General features: G+C 40.0%; 2 protein-coding genes across 10 annotated transcripts in view; one reads left to right on the top strand and one right to left on the bottom strand.

Moving 5' to 3' along the window:
* LOC111253490 (alkylglycerol monooxygenase) overlaps positions 1-2647 on the bottom strand; it is a 15565-nt gene extending 12918 nt beyond the window's left edge. The window contains exon 1 of one of the 4 annotated variants that reach the window (XM_086993313.1): positions 1695-2647. In XM_086993313.1, coding sequence (XP_086849439.1) covers positions 1695-1871 — 177 coding nt within the window. In that variant the 5' untranslated portion in view covers positions 1872-2647. Of the gene's footprint in view, positions 1-5; positions 277-516; positions 586-1694 lie in introns of those variants that run through there. The other 3 variants (XM_086993311.1, XM_086993312.1, XM_022812943.2) reach the window with 3 other exon arrangements.
* On the top strand, positions 489-22185 carry LOC111252666 (uncharacterized). Of its 6 annotated transcripts, none has more exons than XM_086993321.1 (8): positions 497-618; positions 15797-15904; positions 17127-17207; positions 17316-17443; positions 18651-18830; positions 19228-19557; positions 20361-20632; positions 21405-22185. In XM_086993321.1, exons 5-8 carry the CDS (start codon positions 18794-18796, stop codon positions 21684-21686), a joined length of 921 nt encoding a protein of 306 aa, XP_086849447.1. In that variant the 5' UTR covers positions 497-618; positions 15797-15904; positions 17127-17207; positions 17316-17443; positions 18651-18793; the 3' UTR covers positions 21687-22185. The 6 variants fall into 6 exon arrangements, with proteins under 6 accessions (XP_022666655.1, XP_086849444.1, XP_086849447.1 ...); XM_086993320.1 differs by having other exon boundaries at positions 15797-15952; XM_022810920.2 differs by lacking the exon at positions 15797-15904 and having other exon boundaries at positions 489-618; positions 20370-20632.

Here is a 22185-nt window from a genome sequence, read left to right as displayed (position 1 = left end):
TTTACCGTATCAGTTATCGGGAACTAAGTTATCGAAGTTTTCCTGTATCTCCCCTAATGGCACTGCGCAAACACAGATAAATCATTGCACTATCTTGACCGACTAACGAGTATCATTGACTTAACGTCTTCTTTCGGAAATATTCGCAAAAAATATTTTTACACCGGTCGCGGAAATCCAGGCACAGCTGATTGTTTCCGATTCTGCGATGCAAATGATTCGATGAGCTAAGCATAGGCGTATGACGCTATCGTACCACGTGTTGTCAAGCTGTGTTGCGTTGAATTTACCTGTTTAGGTATTTATTGATATCTTACACTGAGGCAGAAAGGCAGATGAACAATAGGATTTAACGCTTCGGATATTTGACAGTTTGATTCGTTTAGCAGGATAGATACGGCGTCGGGTCTTCCATAGACAAGAGCTCCGCTATAGACGGAAGCTGAAAATTTTATATATAGCCAAAGCTAAGTGGCGCTTGTTTCAAAATTAGAAGTTAGCTCAATACTGGCTTACCGCGTAGGTACGTAAGAGATGAAACGTCGTTTCATTCGTTGCGCGCAGTGCCATCTAGTGGAAGAAAAAGGGGCGTGTCAATGGCATCACAGGTGGATTACGGTGAGTGATTCTAGCTGTGACAAGACAAAGCTGATTTTTCCTCAAGCATAACGTTCTGAAAAAACGCTCGTGCATACACTGGCCTAGGTTGCCTAACAAAGAATGTTTGTGCATAATAATAGGGCGTAAGGCCTGATTCAGTTAGTAATCAATAACTATTGACCCTAGTTTACACAATTTGCTTTAAGACAAGCGTATGCAACTATTGTTGACAATCGCGAACTACTGGGTTTAAATAAGGGTAGCGGTGACTAGCTGCTTAATTACTCTAGCAAAGAGGGTGCGATCGCAAAGCACGAACTTGCCCTTTTTCTCAGCAGAACAACGCGGTGTCAAAGTGAGTTTCAAATTATTATGCACCGTAACAGATGGACAACAAAACGACGCAAAAAGAATGTAATAGGCATCGAAAGTTCAACTGGGCATCTCTGTGTTGTTCAATGTGGGAAACCAGAAAAACACCTACAGCCCAACAAGATACAAGCAAAAGGATTTGAAAAAAGAAAGCCCAGCAAACTTAATAGATAATTAGCCGCTCACTTTTCCTGACTGTCAATTTACAATTAACGCGACAGAAATCTCGTTTGGAAATCACTGTATATTAATGCATGATAGCATATTTTGAGCTTTAATTCTATTGCGTGATAAAGAACGGAATTAAGGTCATCGGGCTCAACGAAACAGGATAGATTAAGCAGGTGTTGAAAACTGTGGGATATATTCGATATCATAAAGATCGAGCCTTTAGTTGTCCTTCTTAGAAATACCTGTTAGTCCCAGTTTAAATAAAAGAGGAATCAGAGCAAATCAGTTCGGTCATCACGTGTTAGAGATAAAATCGACGCCAATGCCATAATTTAGACTATGAGCCTAATCCGCAGATCGTTTGACAAAAAAAAAGCAGAATTATATTGGACTACAGATGACAACAATGTTTACCTACTTTTCGTCCTGATCAAGTCAATGTAGACGAGACCATTCCGCTTGAGAGTAATTTGTGTTTCATACGGTGTGCAGAAAACATTCGGTTTGTTGCATCTTTTACGCTGTCATTGTAAATCGTATCATATACTTACGATATTAGCCATATCGATGTATTCACTGCCATCGTTCGTCATAAATGCCTCTTCCGGAGAGACTAGATACCAGAGTGCGCGGTATGGAAGCGACTGCTCGCGGAGCCATTCCAGCAAATCTGCAGCACCAAAGGACAACTCACCGTTTGTAATATTAGTACATATGATTGCTGGCATTGCAAGATTTGAACACGGAGCTGGCTACTCCTTGACCGAAATTCCTGAAACGAGGTTAGAGAAAGCAGCAACAGGATCCTTGAGTGCACCGGGTCGATTTCTTCAGTAAGTCGATTGAGTTCACCAGTGAATTACGTTCCCTCACTGAATATAAGGTGATTTGTAAGAGGTTGAACTTGGAAAAAATTCTCCAGCCGGTGCGTATTTACAACAACGGCGACTCGGCAATACCTTAGTTCTGCAGCGAACGCAATAGATTATCCTTTGTGGTCAACTTCGTTTGCCATAATTAGAGGCGCACTAACAAAGCTTTGATGCTTCTCGTCAAACTTAGCAAGTAACAGGAGCACAAACATCACGAGGTTGTCTCCATAAGCGCCAACGTTTTTCGTCAACAACAATAGCAAACCTGGCTGTGAACGTCTTTTTGTGTCCGACGAATTCAGATCTTCTTTACGCCCACTGTCCGAGTTGAACAGGTGAACCTTTTCAGGGGTTAGCTGGGTAAGCGTTGATTAAATAATCTATATAGGAGAACGCGACCTCTCTAGAGTGGGTAATCGACTTCTCGATCTATGGAAGAAAAATATTGGGTTCGTTTGTATGGCAGAGCAATATAATGCTTGCCAATATACATTCACGAGCACTACTGCGTTTTCGAAGTATTTTGAGCACTAACGAAGCATGCTCACTTCCTAGATTCCCGTATTGAGCGTGATATGAAGAGCGCAGATCGCGTTCACAGAGACGACGCAAAAAGACGAAGCATTTATGATCAGATTATTCTAGAGAGCGCAAATTTCCAAATAGCTGTTACTTTCAGATACGATATCGTGCACCATGGCATACTTAAGGGAATCCTCTCCCGGAACCGTCGTGGTGAGGGAAAAGGGAGTACTGCTTGGATCCCATGCTTTTGAGGCAGAGGCGCGCGATCTACTTTCGTGGCGAAGACAGCCATCTGTTTGACATGTCTGTTACACAGACGGCTTAAATTAACTTTATTTATTAACTTAATTTAATTAATAATAATAATATTAAGCTTAAATAAACAAAGATCAATTCAAACTCATAAAACATCACCTACTACTTTGATCGACATACAGACGTTATGTTGCGTATTGCAAAAATAGGCAATTAAGGTGATAAATTAGCGCGAAGATGATCGAACCGAAGACCGGACTCTATTAAGAGCCTTGCTGCTATCAAGTTCCATAATATCTTGCCTGATAGGAAGCTCCAAACAAAGACAGGAACTACTGCACGTTGAAGATATAGAAGCGTATACTTGTGATTAACGAAAATATAAGGGGAGAAAAGCGCAAGATTTCATCAGTTGCCGCAGCTGCATGTTACCGAAAATAACAAGCTTTGTATTTTTAGACAAGATTTAGTTTGTATCTGGACAATATTGCTGTTTCAGCACGGCACGATGACCTCAGCAAATGCAATATTTTTGCTCATTTTCAAAAATTTATTGAACACGCTAAAGCTTACTACGTAAACAACGACAATTTGATGATACGGCAAACCCCAATCCATCGCTAACCTAGATTCTTAATCTGAACGCTGAATTAATAATTTTAGTTTAGGAAAATAAATGAAAAAGTTAATTGAACGCTAAATAAAACAATCAGTCTTAAAGTATTTTTTTCTATTTCGCCGCATTGATTCAATTGACTAGAATTAGTACAACTGATCAAGCGATTCAACTGTACTTTTATAATCCGTAGCTCTTATAGATTCTGTTGGGATCTTGGCATTTCATCGTTCGTTTGGATCTGTTTTGCTGGTCTTTTTCATTTAGTTAGTTTTCTTTTCTGTTTAGTGGTAAACAATATGAACTTCCTAGACGGGTGGTCGAATCGAAGGCAAACTATCACAAATCATAAATGGTAAATAAGGGCGTTTTTCGAATTAACCTTTCCCAGGGAGTTTTGTTCTTTGTATTTTCAGTTGTCGATAGAATACCTGGCCAAACTTGACAAAATTAAGCACAATCACTTTCGAATAACTTCGCTAGAGAATAAGTAAAACGAGTATTCGTCCAGTGTCGAATAGTCACCACCCGCGTTTTTCAAAAATAAGAAAATGAGAAAAATCATCAACCTGATCTAGCTGGAGTGGAAGAAGAATATACTTTTACAGCCGTATGCCACAGATCAAGCGTAAATATTATATAATTATTTAGCCTTGTCGCTAGCATATGTGCAAATCTTATCGAGTCGTTACCCTGACCATAATACAACTTGTGACGTGTTTCGTTACCAGTACGTACTTACTAGTACGTCCAAAGCATGTAATGGTAGAGAAGTTCGTTAATCGACTAAAAGCACTGTCTTCCCATTCCTGCTTCTTGCTTGACGGTTGCTGGCGACCTCCACACCTGCCTCGAACAGCCAAGGCCGAGCCCTACTGTGGCCTTTTTAAACACACTCGCAAATTTGGTTGCCAGGTAGTCGATCCCACCTTGACATCAACTTTCGTAGGACACACTAGAGCTATATCATCGACATATTTGCGACAAACGTAACCTGAAGAAGGATAAATTAAAGAAGGAAAAATCATCCCTTATTAGAGAACACAAACATTCGTGCTTACATGCGAATGGTAATAGACTTTACAATGTAGGTAGCATCTCTGGGGTGTTGCTACACGCCAAGCTCCGTCGTGATACCTGGACGTAGACAAGCAGTTGGAACGCGGCCACAAAGTTCCTTCTGTATTTGATGGGGTGAATTACGAAATTTACGCGCAGTATCTGATGCAAATTCTTTCCATCCTCTCCGAAAGCGTAGGCCGTGATTCAGCTGTACTTGCGGCCTTACCCGGAGGCCTTAGATGACCTTTAGGTTAGTAACCTCCCTTTTTAATACCATATGGCGAAGAACGTATACGTTACGACGGTAAAAATATCACTTTTGGGTTTGATCGCCGATTTAGGACATTACCGTACAAGCAGTTAACGCACTACGGTAATTTGGTGACTTACCCAATTACCTTCTCGTGCTTTGAAAATAATTTATTGATATTTGCAGCAGGGGGTGCACTGCCATACGCGCTGTTTTTTTTGCGGCAACGTGGGAAAGGCATGCTTCCAGCGAGCCCAGTGAAGAGATGCTATCCTATTAGTGAAAGGCTATGTTATCCTTAAAAGAAGGGGCGATCCAACTGTGCTATTAGCATGGCGGAGAATAGCGGCATACATTTTCTGTTTTTGTTGCTTTCCGGCTTGCTAACCAAGAGACTGAACAGCTACTTAGAAGATGCACATATCATTCCAGCAGAGCAATGTGGGTTTGAGAGAGAACGTTTCACAGAAACGGGGTGCGAGATCCAGATGGCCAATATTAGAACACAAGCCACGACGCGCGGTCTGCTATACATGGTGCTCGGTAACTTCAAGGTAATCTCTGACTCGGCGCGAGGTTATGCTCACACTGGTCGAGGTGGGTGTTTCTATGAATGAGCTTAGCTTTCTCCCTGCGATTCTTCAAAAACATAAAAAACCATCAATGACAGGGTGGCCGAACTTTTCTTTTTAGGCACACAACTGGGGAGATAGCCCAAGCCTACCCTTATTTTCCATTTTGCTGAAAAGCCTCTTTCATCAAAGAAGAGGGCTAAGCAAATCGGGTGAAGTCATCCTGTATGCAGACGACTTCTGCTGGCATAGATGGGTCGAACAAATTCCAAGTGCAGCGAGCTCTAGCGGAGCTCCACGTAGTAGTCGCAGAGTGGCCGCAAGCCTGAGCAAGTCAGAGCCGATGAAGTTTAGAAGAGGCGGTAGGCCAGTGGGCACTGACACCTTATACTTCACCAGGTAGCGTGTTGCTTAGATAAATCGGTTCTCGTATTTGAGGTCGGTGATCTCTGCGAACGGCAGTACAGCACGCCACCGAAGGATGCCGGTCCGGTAATGTTGGCCGCTGTGGTCGGGGGCGATCAGTCGCAGCATATAGGATGCGTGCTATTTGAGAAGATCTTATAGCGAAGAACCTTGAGCATCTGAATCGCATCACCGCCTCCTTCCTTAAAATGAGTGCAAGTACTACACGTACTGACCCGAAATCGCTTCACGTCCCTCCTAGCTGACTTGCCCCTACTGTCCACGGCCCATGCCGTCACCCTAAGCTCCCAGCAGCGTAACCTTTCAAGAAGAAGCTTAAGAACTCAAAATAAAATTCACAATTAACGAGAGTTTCGTTGCTTTGGGTGCGATGAGAAACAGCGATTGTAAAGGGATGAACTGACTAAACAGATATTTTGTCACTCGCTTTGCCGTGCATTAGCAATGAATCGAGGCTTCTACGGGTCTGACGATACATGTAGATGCTCCTGTTGCAGACGAAATTGTGGTAGATATCATGCCGTCCGTTATCCTTTAGTACCATATCTGGCCAACTTCCCAGACTGGCCTTATAAGGTCAGCAAGACTCGTATATCGCAGACTGCCTCAAATGGTTCTATATACTCTCTTTGATACTGAGACATTGTGTTGCTTACCTGTACTTATGAAGTTTTTTTATTACTACCGACAAAGGCGGATAAATAAAATGTGATGCAAAGGATTCGAAGAGCCTAATACAAGCCATTACCATGCGATATTATCCTGGCATGTAATGTGGGTTCTTCACATCGTTTAAAAAATATAATGATTTCACATATTTATCAGAATCTCATAGATTACAACGAAGAGAGCGCTGAAACTCCTACCGCAAACAAACGACGACTAGAAATGCGCCGGGTATGCGAGTTAGTCAGTAAAAACTGACGCCAGAAATAGAAGGTGTTAACGAGAATATGGCAGCAAACGTAATTACAAAAACAGTAATCCAAGCGATTCACTGGGTGTTACTGCTATTGTAGTAGCTCGAATATCTTGACAATTTTTTGTCAGTGTGTCAGTTTTCTGTGCATAAGTATTGGAATACAGCAGAAAGAGAACTAAGGGCAAACATTCAAAACTTTAACTTATATCCCTATTGCTGACTTCGTATATTGCGGCTATTAGGTACCATCCTAATGGTTTGAACGATCAATTTATAAGTCTAACAATATGTCCTATAAAGATTCATCTAAAGTCGTTTTTGAGATATTCAGAGTTTCTCTATTCTTCTTTGGATTTTCCTGATGTCACATAGCATCAAAGGTCAGTCCAGGCCGATGCAACGGCACGTCGGAGCGCTGGTGACCCTGAGTCATTAGTTACATGCAAACAGAAACCGTCAGCAATCGGCTGGTGACCAGCAAACCATTATAATCAACAGCGAATTACGCCGTTTTTATCACTGTTGCCCATGATACAAAAACAGCAATAAAAATCAATAAGAAAGCTACGATAGATGCTTGATTTTGCTGGGTCCAGTTTCGCTTGTGATAGCATTCGTTTTCCTTCTACAAACGACACGGTAACTTTAGTTGTAAACCAGTCGCGCGATCCAGCATTATATGTACCTGCTACATAAAAAAAAACACACACAGCTCCACGAGTACTTTGCTAGTTCGCGCGGTTCCTTTTCCCCTAGGAAACATTATATTCAATTCTATCTATCTCACATTAATGAACTGACATAAATTCTGATTTTTCTAAAAAAATATCAAAGGTATAGCTTGAGATTCTATGTCTTATTTTATTATTATATTATATTATTATTATTATAGAATATACCAGTGACGTTAGGGCAAGATCGATTCTCGACTAGGATAGAAGACAGACAGTAAATTAGCTTCCCCGTTAAATTTGCAAACTGCGTTTATAACGAAGACCTAATTAAAACATGAAAGTAAAAAATAATCGGGAAAGTTATATAAATCTTAACACAATAAAGACACAGATGGTTTTCCATTCGTTTTAATTTATAGCCTTGCTTGTTTACGTATCATGACACGAGGAAAAGCATTAGGATAGCTCCATTAGTTAGGGAAACAGGGAACACAGAATCCACTTCTAAAGATCTAGAGTATATCGTTAGCCTTTCACTAAACAAACAGTTTATAAGCTAACGTAATACCATCTCACTGGTTACAGACTGATCAGTAAATCTCTGATCATTATTATCGAATCAGTACTGGCTGACTAAAAGAGCTGAACCAAGCTAATCACTCTGCGTTTTTAACAATTAGTCAAAGTTAACTTATTACAGTTACAACAAAATCGCTATGAGTTTAATAAATGCCCTTCGTGACATTACTGTATCTTAACAACCATACGTTCGCCTTATCACGCATTCACCGATGATTGACATAAAGATCTTCTAGTTGTATAATCGAGTTCTTGAATAATGGCTCTTCTATCTTGTTTCCAAATCTCAAAAATGTAGGAAATGCCTGAATTAGAATGTTCTGTAAACACCCTCGGAGACAATTGTCATAGGGACTGTTTCCTACTGTACGGCATAAAGGACAGGGTGTTTTTTCTAAAAAAATATTCAGGATCAGAATGTGCGGACTGTGCAATAGAAGCCCTGAAACTGCTCACACCAGATCCGAACATATCATTGTGATCAGATAGTGGAAGATCTTATTTCAAGTCACGATTCGCTGTTACATGTAGATTGATCGATCGATCTGTCGCTAATTCATGCTAGTAAATTTACGAATACCGCGTTTGATATGATTCAGTGATATACATATGAAGTCATAGTTGAATCATCAATGGACTGTCGATCTATATTTGGTTAATAAGTGATTAGATCGATATGTTCTAGTAACAACACCACTCAAGCTAAGTACGACCCTGAACCGCTCGGCTTACTCCTTAATAAAAAAAAAAAAAAAAAAAAAAGAAAACTATAATAGATCTTCATGTTGTAACAGCGCAATAGGGGAAGCTCCGATACGTCAGCATACATCAATTGAGAACTGGACGAAGACGTATGATAAATCGGATCGCGCTAAGCATCATAATCGAAGAATAAATTTAATGTCATGGCGCTGCCATACTTATGACGGACTTCTAGATTTGCTGCTTTCAAGTTAGCCAACTTTGTTGTATAGTCTGAGATAAGTGAATGCCAAAAATGAGTCTAAATATAGTCTGATATGTATCTCGGATCACCGCCATAGAAATACGTCGAATGTGTAGTGAATGTAGCAACGGGATGCAGCATACGCGCATAAGTTACAATAAATCGGTCTACGACCGATAGTGGCGTTAAGCACGTAAAAATTATTGAAGGTAGGAATGAAGGTGAAACTTAGGGGAAAAAAGCCTTCAAATTTTCCATATATCAATTTCATTTAGAATCCTAATGAAATGCCAGAATAGCGTTACATAAACCCAAACATATTTCTAAATGTATTAGCTTTTAGAAATAAATATCGTTATCATACTTCTGTAGTTGTAGAAAAATTCGTAAGATTATAATTATTGTTCTACTATAATCCTCAAAAGCTTTTGTTAATTCACGCTATCTACATCTCTAGTTTTTCAAGCGGCGCCAGTGAGTATCTGCCAATTCACCGTAGCGTTTTTGCGATCGTCACCAGAAAAGAAGCTAGGAAAAAATTCACTATGGTGCGTATTATCTCAAAGCCCATCAGAGGGGCAATGATCATTCGATCAATACATGCGGGAGCCGCGCAAGGATTATACACAAGGCACTACCCTGAATGCCCATTTGGACACCATAAATAAAATGTCAGTATCGGAACCTCCGGAATGGACCGTCTGCGTGGCGAGCAGTATACGTTTACAGTATTATTTTTTTACAGTATTACGTATTACAGTATACGTTTTAGCGTATGGTTGGCATCGGTTTCATTGAGAACAAGTAAAAAATAAACCATTCATCAAAATAACTACTGGTTAACGGGATCAATGCGGAGTACCTTGTCAGGGTAACGGAATATCCGTGGCCGCCATCAAGTATGGCTACGATCATGTACGATGCAACCTGAACGAATGACGTGTAAATACCAAATTCTGGTATAGCGTTTTACAAATGGGTACTATTCGTTGGGATTCACGATTTTAGGTCTCGCATTCTGGATTATAATAACACTTTGAAGAATGTGTGACATGAATGCCCAGTGATGTTGGGCCTGCATTTATTACAAGAATTGTAACGCGATTCTTAATCCTTATGTAACAAGCCACAATCTCAGAGTTATTTGTTGGGCTCTGGATAAATGTTAAGTCGCTCGACAGTTACAGCCCCAAGTCATGACCTTCAGCTAAAACCTAATAACACTGAAAACCGGCGAAATTTATTAAACTCAGCATTTCGTTACTAATGTAGTGAAGGAACCCCCTACACTTGATCGTATTGCAAAACTTGAGTTTCTCGTTATGCTATACTGCTGATCCTTTTGCATTTACGCACGTCTGAGAAGATATTTTTAGGGCTTACATACAATATTTAATTCGCTTGTCAAAATGTCGAAATAAAAGAAAAAAGTTTGAGTAGTAGCTGATTAGCACAGCTTTTGTTAATCACGGTTTGTATTTTTGTAAGAAATTTGCGTTTTGACAAGGCATTGTTGATTAATCAGTCTGAGCACTCTCCAGATGAATTCTGTCACGACGCTTGCATTCGGAGAACGAGTTCAGAAAGAAGATACCATTAAAGCGACTGAAGCGATGATGAATATAACGCCCCGTTAAACGTAATGCCGATAAGATTTGAAGGAAATCGATAGCCGACTCTTTTCGGTTTCTCCTTAAGGATACACTCAAAGTAAAAACATTCAGGATCGGATTTAAAGTATTAGTTCACTGGTCATAGCGTAAGTGAACTTAATTTTGTTTAGAAAATTGATTATTATACTATTATTTTAAATAAACGAAGATAAAAAAACAGTAGGTATTAACGAACATATAGAATTCTAATAGCTCTAATTTAGACACATGCGTTATATATAAACGATTAAATTACTGCCGAAAATGGAACGTTATTAGTATTAATAACAGTGACAAATATACTAGACAGCTCAAAGATTTGATGTTGGCTTCTAAAAAATAAAATAGTAATGAATTTGTTGCTTGAAAAGGCTTAGCTGATGTATATTTAGTTGTAAATAAACGTAACTCCCCTACTTTAATTATCTTACGCTTTTTTTCGATAACGTATCCAACAGCTGAAGGCAATCATAGATGGTTATGATGACTGATCATGTTCGAACCATGCCGATAAACTATGATTTTTAAGATGTCATCGATTGTTTGATGTATTATATCATGATACGACCATTGTTTATTCCTCTTCTCCTTCGTGTTGTTATTGTTATTACTATGGCTATCCTAGTTGACTAGTCTCCACCACACCCTCAACTTAGTGGTATTCTTTAGATACCGGTAGATGACCTTATAGGTGGATATAAACATAGATTTCGATCACGATGCCCTATGAAACATTTCACGTATATATGGGGCGCTGCGTAACCGCTCTCTTCATTGGAAAATAAGTAGCATTAGTAATAGGGATACTCTTGAACCGACAATCAGCTATAAATAGTGGTAGAACTAGAGGTGACACTGGAAATGTTTAATAGTCGTGTACCTACTCCATCGCAGGGTTACGTGATGAACGTATTGCATTGTCTCAACATAATGCGAACTATAAAAATGATTAAATTGGGTTAGCAATCCAAAAAGCAGTCCTGTGTTGATGTGTCCGATACTAACTAAAAAAGGTTCTGACGAACAAAGTTCCTATATCCGGTTATACTATATTGACATGGTTCGGCCGCATCCTACTTAAGTTTATTTAGTTATGAATCTTGAAACAGGAACAGTTTTCTCCAACTTACTAGTATATATCTATATGAGCCTTTTCTAGATATTGCTTAATGCCACTTGGACGGCACTCTGTCGTCGGGCCGTGCGTTTAATAAGTTAGGACTTATTCATATTTAACGCAAATAGAAGTCGTCTATTTTCTCCTAGTCAGCATCCATTGAGACATCTATCTAGGAGCGATAGGTATTACCTATATAGATAAAAAAAAAAAAAAGGTTACTAATATTTTTGAAATCTACTGTGTGTTATGTGACTCACAGGCGATGCCCATATCTCGTACAACGCCTATAAAATAGAACGAGGGTCGATCTTAACTCGAGATAATAGTGTTAATAATTTCAACCCAAAAATATTTGCTATTCTTCAATAACACGGTTTTCCCTGTGTGCTACGTTCACAACACGAAACTATTACCCGAGGTACCTACATTAGTTTGAGCGACACTTATTTTGCCCTCATGCAACGGTGCTTCTCGAATTGGCTAGCCATACTTTACCGATTTCTGCTAATGGAGCGTTCATTCGCATCACAGCTGTCTCTACTCTGCATGATTTTTTAGATGATTAACTCGTTTATGATATGGAATTTACAAACTTGTAACTTTCTGCTGAAACTGCAGTCATCACTGCGTAGCAGTAACTGTAGCCACTATGTTCGATTCATTCATATAGTTCGTTCTTTAGTAAATATACTGCTTTTTATAGTGCATATAATAAAATATACACGGTATGTCTACGATCAAGGCATAGAACAGATGACTAAAAATACAAGCTCGCATAACTGAAATAAGAAGGCACAAGACGCTATTCTACCACTGTCGTTTTCAGGCATATGCTAGACCTAGAATCAATAAGCAAAGCTATCGAACAAAAGTAATGCATAGTAACTAAATACCATCATGCCATGACGATAAGTCGACCTAGCAAATCAAACGAGTACAGCTTCTATGCTACTTGTTCTAAACTGGGGCCGAATATGGGCAGGACCCAGTTTTGAATACAATCGAGGAAACTTCTCAGTGCGTTCAGCCGACAACGATTCAACGAATAACCTTGTTCATTCACTGACAATAGCGTTGAAAGGAATTTGTTTTTAACATTCAAAACGCTTCAGAAGTCGATCTAACTAGCGGCCATTTTGCAGTGGCCTACCTGTCAGACACCACCATCGAGAAGGTTCGGTTGTACCTTGCCTAATTGGGCAATTATTTCCATGCGCGTAAACCTCTAATGTTAATCAGCCTAACGTGTAGCAGCACACATGCTGACTGTACTCAGTTTAACGCGTCTCGAATCTACCGGTATTATCAAATGATTTCTCCGGAGTAAGGGTTTTCATCAGCCAATAACGCCTTTAGAAAGGAACACGCAAGGATCGTCCACCTTCTTATAATATCTATACTCTCCTACACTGAGATACACTGGTATCCGGACTTTGCACATATAGTGCCACGATAATTTCCTTATTTCGATAATCTCTTGATACTTACTGATTATCCTCTGTCTGTAAAACGAATGGCATTGACGCTGTCAACTGTGCGTTCCTTTTTGCCGGCGACAACCTGAAATGCCTCAGGATTTGCCCAGAACCGTCTTTAAGAGAGTCTGGTATAGATGCCAAAATGATTGTCAGCTTTCCAGAGATAGGCCTCAGTTTGTACTTGGCTAGCCTTGTCTGTGCTTTTTTTAAGTTGACGAGTCTCCCTATCAAGTTCTACTAATCGTCGCGCGGGCTGCCCCCCTTCCCTTCAGGAAGTAACACGCAGGTACAGGAGGTGATCTGTCTGTCTCTGTTAATGAACTGTACGGCCAGCGGCGATAAGAAGGACTGAGGGTAACATTATTTTATAGATACGCTAATGTAAAAATAAGTGCTTGTGCATGCATGTCCCGATATTTAAAACGATAAAAAAAACAGTAATTTTGCACTCGGAATACGCACATAAGTATAACCATATAGCGCACTGGTCTTTACGACATGTAATTGTATCTATGACGCGCATAGCAAGATCAGCTAAAGTTCATCATATGGCAATCAAATTAGCCCAAGGCCTAAAAATGCTCGGCCTGTTTCATCAACTCCATACTTTAAACAAAAAACAAATAAAGAGACTTTGACTAAAAATTGAGTTACTATATTATTCAGTATGATGACAATGTGGAATGAGAAACATTGCGACATGAATGTTTCGAACAAACCCATAACCGAATCTTGCGTACGTGCACTTTTGCACGAGAGACACGTTGGCTGGGTTTACATATTTAGGCGCGAATCTTCCCAGCCCTCCGCTATAATACTTATTATGTATACACATTATGTTCTATTTGATATAATTTTACTACCTAATATCAAACTAAGCTCTAGCTTAAATAAGCTGCTGAACTGTGGAAATCCTGTGAGTGCCGCGTCCGTAACAGTTCGGAGACTTCGGATAGTTAAGAGCAAGGATAATTTATCCATTGACATACGTTAAAAGCTACCTATTGTTTTTGATTATGACATGATCTTTATGTATTTGATTTAGACATAATTTTCCTTTAAGCTCCCACATATGTTTCACGTAACTGTTACTAGCGCTATTACAGCTTATTGTCGCAGTGCTACGTTGTGAAGCGGATGCTACTTCACATCCGCGCAGATCAGAGCCATACAAAATTAGTACTAATAATAATGCGTACCTGTCTAACGTGACATGCCACCGTACTCTGTCAACTGTCAGATGAAAGCGATGCAACTCGTTTCCAACATAGCGCCGGGACGGACACGTTTCCCGCAGGAATTAAAAATATGAACCCTTCAATGACGTGATACCGCATCCCCTGAGTGGGTGGACACCAAAGGCCATTTGCCGGCCATTGTCGATCATTTCGTAAAAGGTTTATCAATTGCAGGAACCTCACGTATCTGCGCTACGAAAATTTGATTGGTCTGTAGTTTTTTTTTGTATTGACATTCAAGGTGAAGTGCCTATTTTACTGAACTCTGGAAAAAGAAGACCCGGTTTCATTTTTTTTAATTTATTTTCCTTTTGTCCTATTAATTTACATACAAAAATTAGGGCTGAGTGTTATTCTAGTAGACAGGGTCTGGACATCTGTCGAAAATGGTGCGGCTGTTCCTCGTTATAACATAATGTCCTTTACGGACGCGAGCATGAACACAACGGAGCCTTTATATGACGTTGCATTCAGATGAAGTCCCGATGAGCGCGAAATTTTCTACAAGTGACTAGCACAGGTCGTTGAAGAAACGCTTGATCGAAACCATGTAGCATTGGTTTATACTCTGCGCGTACGATAATGTTGCAGAGCTCACTAATAAGCTAGTTTAAACATGTTTGTCGTTACATTGTGTCCGTATCTCACCCTGTGCGTTACAATTGAAAAAGGCTCTCTTTATTGGTAGTCCTTCCATACGTGTTGGTATGATGCACAACGACCAGACATGTCCTAAAATATGATATATAATTATATACTGTAAGGCCGTGGTGATGGCTGGCGATGAAAGGAACTCAGATGTGTTTTGTTCGATGGTAACTTGTCGTCATAAAGATATGAACAGAAACGCTTAACTATATATAGTCAAATATAGTGGAAAATGGGTCTGAGAACCCGTTCACTTCTTAAGTTTGGCTACATGCTGGCCCAGCGCGTACTTTGAACCACCATGAAGAGCAACCGAAATATTAGAAAGCTTAGCGCTGTTCTCGTCTGTAACGTAAAAATGGTTATTGAGAATTGTAGATATTCAGGTATGGCCGAAATGAACTTCCTCACATGGAGCTCTGCTGAAAAACCCATGTACACCTAGTAAGTATGGATCGCGCCCGTTGGGCTGTAGAAAGTATGCTTAGAGTATAAGAACAATTACAAATCAGCTCGTAAGAAACAACCGTTTGCGTCATAATAAGAAATAATTATTTAATTTACAAAAAAACCGAATGTTTATCTAGTATATTCGCCATATGGCTTAGAGAAGTCGTTCCAGATTTACCGCATTTCTTTAATTGAACCTGCTTAGTTATATGAGTTCTTTATGCGTGTGTTCTTTTTTTCAGTTAGAACGAATCTAGAAATGCACAAATAGGTAACATTCGAACTGAATTTAAAAGTTATCTAAGTTGCGCTAGGTGTCACATACTAAGGAGGTCCTAACAGAATGTATCTGATTGCCTTCTCCATAGTAAACGTCGTTTCTCTACAGCGGTTTTCGGCTTCGGACGGGCAATGCCGACAACAGAGTGAATCTTCGAGCGCTTCAGTATTGCGGGCCGTTTGGATCCCTACAGTTGGTTAGATAGCGAATTTAGGCGGCCTAGAAAAAGGACATATTCCTTAGGGTCTGTAGAGCTCGTTTCGAGTCGTTGAACTAGTGGAGTGTGAGCGGTGTATTCTAAGTGATTATTCGTCCGTCGTTTAAATCTAACGAACCTATTATAGGGGCTGCTAATCAGACCTATTGCCGGCCTTGAGTGAGTGGCCTGGTCTTTTCGAACGTGCCACCTATGGAGATGAAGTCAATTTGTGCCACTGTCCACTCTAAGATCTTAAGCTTTATTCTATGTTTGATAAAGGTTCAATATATTGTATAATGGCTATTCAAATTAAGTATCTGGATCATGATAGCCTGCATAAAAATGCGCCACATGCTCGAAGTACGAATTGCATTCGTGTAAAACGTCTCCTGAAATCTATTTTCAATTTTGCACACGGTTGCCGTCGTGGTTTGGAAAGGAATTGCTTTTCGTGCGTAACAGCAGCCTCTTGTATAGAAAAACATTTAATTACCATTTCAGTTGATGTTAATTTTTATGAAGTTAACAATTAACTGAACTTAGTGATTAGCTCCGCACCCACGCAATTTGGTGTGTCTATAAACTACTCGGGGAAATCAGCATGGCAAGTAACGTTACGCCCAGTGACCGTCTGTCTGAACATCTCATAGGATTGCCCATAGCATAGAACATACCAATAAATTAGACGGTTTCGTTTGTTTAAAAACCACCCATACAGATTCACTTGAACTCAAACAATGTAATGATATTTGATCGTTTTGAAGCCGTTGCCCATTGTGACAAAAAACGGCAATTCACAGGAGTTTTCAAAAAATTTACCTTTTTCTAGGGAGACTTTGAAGAGCTTATACACTGCAGTCGTTTCGCTAATGAATATAGAGGTTCATAGATCAGCACATCGTAATGTTATCATTAATAAGTGTTATGCGGTATATATACAACTCGCAATACTTTAGCTCAATGCAAGTAATATTACAGCCACGTAAAAACGTTTTTTTTACTGTTTCTATAGATACGGACCCGCAGAGCTGTGAAAACAGACATTAGACATTACTCTATAAGCGTCAAAGGATCGCTCTAGACAGTAAAATATTTTTATTAAGCTATAGAGTACTAGTTATAAGCGTAGTTATTCCTGAGACAATAGTAGAGGTTTTCTGTACGTTTTAATTAATTTTCAGCTGTAGTTATAAGTGATATAACGAATATATGCTTTCAGAGGAAATTTTATAGATCAACGATGGAACTAATTGGGCTCCATATCGTGTACAAGATCGTGTACGATTTTAAATTTGCGAAGGTAAGTAAAAATATTCCTACTGCAGCGCAATGACTTATCTACCGACGTGTTTCATCTGTGTGTCACATGAAATAGACTCAGTATGACCAAGTAGGTAATCTCTTTCAGCGGCAATATTGCGTGGATCAATGTCAATGACTTTTACAAGGAGCTTTCAGAAGTCACAAGAGAGATATTGCTTTGGCACTAGCTTCGGTACACCCATCACAGGTAGCATCGAGCCATAGCAGCAACAGGTAAGTCTCAAAGGCGACGCTCACTTCGTCAAAGTCGTCGACAGTTCCTCATTTTGAAGTAATTCAAATATATTCCTTCTCCATTTCGGTCGGTCGCTATGAATACATCACTGGGGAGCATAATGGCTAAAATTGGCCCGTCGCCATATTCTATTGCTCATTAGTTCACGAGAACGCCAGCTCGTGAGTGTACTGGACTAAATCCAGGCTAGCTGTTAGATCATGACACATTGGGACGTTTTTTTTCTACATCTGTGCGGAGGGCATTACGTTACGCGAAACAAATTCATTGAGTACACTTGTTAGAAAAAATTAAGAGCTTTAATATGAGCTATAATATAGTAGGGAATATACATACATAACTGAAAGATCGAAAATGAAGAACGAGTTTCAAATTAAGTCTGCCAGCAACCTAAACATACAATAGGGTTGCTAATAAAAGTCTAAAAGCGAAAGCAGCTAAACTATTTTATAAGGGTTCAAACGGCAGACTGTATGCAGTACTCTGGTGGTTGATTGCAGTCTAATAATGTGGTCTTCTGGTAGGAGTCATTTTATCTCAAGTTTTCCTGTCCATAAGGTATAATAGCTCAGTCTGTACCCCAACGATTGATCACTGTGTTAGTATGTAGTATAGAATATTGTCAAAAATACCTGCACATCCCACATAATTTTAGCGGTATGCATGCCTTCACGTTTGTGCAGAACTCGATGACATAACATAACGGTATTCTCATTAAATCACAAAATATCGCCGTAACAGAGGGTTTGGTTGCTAATATGCGAGCCACATACGACAGCTCGGTTTACGGACCAACTCTTTAATGCGCAGAAGCACGATAAGTAAACGCAATCATTTGACCGACATTTGAATTTCGCGCGGCTTGCCTGCAGGAGATGGTCATAACTAATTCCGTAATTCTCATGCTTATACGTGTGCCTTCCAATCCATTCGGTAGCATTTGTATAATGTAATGAAGACTCGGCCGAGTTCTGAGACTTAGTAAAATTTGAAGAAAACCATGGGAAAGGGTAAAGAAAATTACTTATAAGGCTGGAGCTCCAACGCCACCTCAGTTGTTGCGAGGCGCATAGAGTACTTTGGGATTCTTTTACACCTGCACCACGTTTTCCTGCACAGAAGCCTTCCGGCGAAATTCTGGAGAGCTTCAACGATCAAACCTTGATTGGGCCTTTGGTTATACAGGTGGGAGAAAAGCAGTGAACGTTGTACGTGTATAGAAACGTAAAAACGCACACCAAAGAGAGAAGCTTGTTGAAAAACAAAAGTTAGTAGCGCGGCAAGTCCACGTCATCCGATATCCTTCGAATTTTGGAATACTTCTGCTTATGAAGATGCTTATCAGTTTTAGGACACCGCTTATGCGTAAGTATAGTTCTTTTGAATTTTTATTCCTTGAACTGATAATGAACTTTGGCAAGCAAGAAGTCGCCAACACTACAGGATGGCGCAGAAGTTACCTATGAGCTGGCTCCTTTGATGTAGGTTATACTTGCAACGCAAGGTATACATGTCTTCTGTTTACATATAGAAACATAGATGTAATATCGTCATCGTGTTTAGTTAAGCTAATCCTCTACTTATTGTCAGTCTCATAATATTACGTAACCGTATAAACCGAAACGTAACTTTGACGTTTCAATTTACTGCCACCAAACCATCCCCGAGCCACATGTTCGTCCACGTTCCGGAGAAGCTTTTCTGTATGGACACTCCAATTACACCTGGAGTAATGTCATTTATCCTTCATGTTCTATTCTAGTGATTACAGTGACAGCGGTGGCAACCGCAGACGCCGCAAGCATCAACCGCGATGCAGCCACAAACCGTGTTATTGAGTACGATGTTAGCGGGCGGGCACCTGATGAGGAAGTTGTGCCCGGAGGGCTGGAAACCGGCCTGGGTTTACAATTGCCAGCAGGAGCGGAGCTTGTGGTAGGAGATTACGTGCAGACTACGTTCAGCTGTGAAGACGAGCAACATCAGAAGTACGGCTATTACGCCGATGTCGATAACAACTGCAAAGTGTTTCATGTCTGCAATCCCATACGAAGCCCCAGCTCGAGCCCGCAGCACCTACAACAGTATCCAGGTGTGTTGACTTGTGCCTGTGTAAACACCAAATTTAAACACGGAGTGTATATTTCCTAGAAGATGACCGAAAAGAGTAACAGTTTTGTGTAGTTTAGCTAGTTAATTTCCTCACATGATATCCACCTTTATCTCTGAAGTTTCATATAATTTTACAAATAATTGGTTTCATAAGCCAGCTTTAAAACAGTCAAGGCAGAAGTTCATCTACCTCGAAGAAAGCAAATGCCGTAGGAGGTCAATAAGTGACAACTTTGCCAATGGAAAGGATACCGTGATAAGGCTTAAAGCAGAGAAACCAGCCAACCATATGACGATTGACAGGTGTTGACATTTTTTTTTTAACTATTGCTTACATTCCGACATGAAACATGGTAATGGTTATTCTTTACGGAAATTAATGGTGTGTTTATGCGACTTCTTCCAAAGGCGGGCATGTTGCCCTAGCTGTTACACTACGCGAGCGTTTTGATCAACAAAAAACATAACGATTTCACTATCTACATAAGGATGAACATGTGCGAGTTATGACGAAGGAGCTGTTTCAATCAAAAATCGGCCAAAGATGCCCCTCTCTCGTTTCACGGGCGCAAAGGAGCTCCAAATTGAAATTTTAGTTCATTTATATAATTGTACCTTAATTAACATAAAATAATGACTAAACGACACATAAAATATGAAACGTTCAAATAGACAGATTTCAACATGTACAGCTTTTAAAAAGAAGTAATGATTAGAAATAAACAACCATTGCTTCCGCTTGCACATACCGTAAACCAATTACAGTACGACATAATCTGTGAGATTTTTCAGATGTGAACGTGCTACAATATTCATTTTATTGTGGTAACGGGACAGTATTTGATCAGTTTTCGATGACATGTGCGTTTGAGGATGACGCAATACCGTGTAACAATTCGCCGGAATTTTTCTATCTCAATGATAATCTTGGCATTGAGGATGCGCCTCTGCTGACCGATAACGATATCGCTAGAAAAATGGCTCTCATCGAGGCTTCTCGTGGACAACAGTCGACCCAGACTGAAGCCTCTCCAACTCAACCACCCGTCGATGAGGTAAAGGTTTTCGTTCACATGTAGCTAAAAATCATTATATCAGTCATATCTTGCTACTTCACATTTAAAAAGAAAACGTACTTTTGCAAAAAACACCTAATGCAATGGAATTGCTTTTGATCTAGATGCAGTTACCTGAACTGATCCACTTAGTGCGGATCGTGATACGTTAACGTAAAAAACGTCGTTTATTTAAAAAAAATGTAAAGAGGATAGAACAATGTAGATTAGAGTGAAACACAAGATATCTAATCTAGAAGATTCTGAACGTTAATAGGATCTTGGACGGCCGTTACAATCTCATGGGTTTCGATTTTGGAAATTGCCCTTACTATAGGTAGGAATCTGACGATGGGTAGGTATCCGGCAACTGTATTCGTTCAGCGCATTTTGCTAACAGGCACAGATCGTTGAAGAAACACCTGACCCTAAGCAATTTAAAATCTATTACCCTCATAAACTCAATAGTTTTCCACGTACATGCTATTAGATGTCCTGCTTAATCTCAACCTTTTTTTTTTTAAACACTACTTAATCAAACGTATTTCATAGAAACAATATTTGTTAAGCAATAATAATAATTATTATTATTACTACTGCAGTGTTATCCGTTTAAGTGAACTTTCTGCTTGACCAAGAACATTTGAAATACATACGCTTCATCGACTGCTTACTTTCGGTCGAACTTATTGAACCGTACAGTATATTAATGCTCCCCAGTTCCTTAGCTAAATATGAATTCGATTATAATCCCTTAATGATCATGCTTTAGGTGGTATCAGGCTCGGATGAAAGTACGCTTTCTACAAAGGCACCGTTCCGTGCTCAAACACCATCGTATGGCAAACGCCACTCCCCGCCACAGGCAAAGAGGCCCTTGGATTCACCCCAACAAAAACAAACTAAACCATCACCACAGCAACAGCAATCGCAGTCAAAGAGGCCAGCTCACCAGCCAAAGTACTCTACGGTGTCAACGGTACAGCCATCAACGCACACCGGCAAGGATCAAACCACTATCGCCAACACCAGTATCACAACGTCAATATCTTAATCGGGTTACAAATAATGACAGTCTCTATGGCGATTTTTTCTCGTGCGAAAATTGCAATGGGAAGCGCACACAATATCGCCTATGAAGACTATAAAAGCAAAGACCTATTAAAAGCAAACTAATGCCACAGGCATGGTCGAGCTTGAGGTTAGGAGGCGCTATCAAAGGCGTCTATTTGATCGCGCAGGTTACGCCCCCTCGTGTGCAATGAGCTTCAGATCCACCGAAGACAAGACTTCCGCCTATTTCGCATTGAAAACCCTGTATCTACTAGAGGTAGCTATTTATACTATCGAGTCGACCGTAAGAGAATATGTGATTATGAAAAAACAGAGTATTTTTTGTTGGCTTGCATCTGTGGCAACTCGGAAGGTTTGATGGACACCGGGAACTGTTTGCCCGGTGGCGTGTCGTAAATGAGCAGAATCCAGGCAGTACCAAACGCTGCCGAAGATGTAGAAACAATAATAATAATAAAGTAACGTGTATCGATAAACGA

The sequence above is a fragment of the Varroa destructor genome, unplaced genomic scaffold (assembly GCF_002443255.2).
Source record: "Varroa destructor unplaced genomic scaffold, Vdes_3.0 BEIS01000006.1, whole genome shotgun sequence".
NCBI classification, from domain to species: Eukaryota; Metazoa; Arthropoda; class Arachnida; order Mesostigmata; family Varroidae; genus Varroa; species Varroa destructor.
Note: the sequence above shows the minus strand (reverse complement) of the source record. Positions and strands in the feature narration are given on the sequence as shown.

What these genes read in the sequence shown, in the direction of transcription:
- LOC111252666 (XM_086993318.1), top strand. Translation starts at nt 18,794, where the DNA reads ATGAAGATGCTTATCAGTTTTAGGACACCGCTTATGC. An exon ending in TTTTAGGACACCGCTTATGC is followed by an intron (nt 18,831 to 19,227) that starts GTAAGTATAGTT and finishes GTTCTATTCTAG; the next exon opens with TGATTACAGTGACAGCGGTG. An exon ending in GCACCTACAACAGTATCCAG is followed by an intron (nt 19,558 to 20,360) that starts GTGTGTTGACTT and finishes ATAATCTGTGAG; the next exon opens with ATTTTTCAGATGTGAACGTG.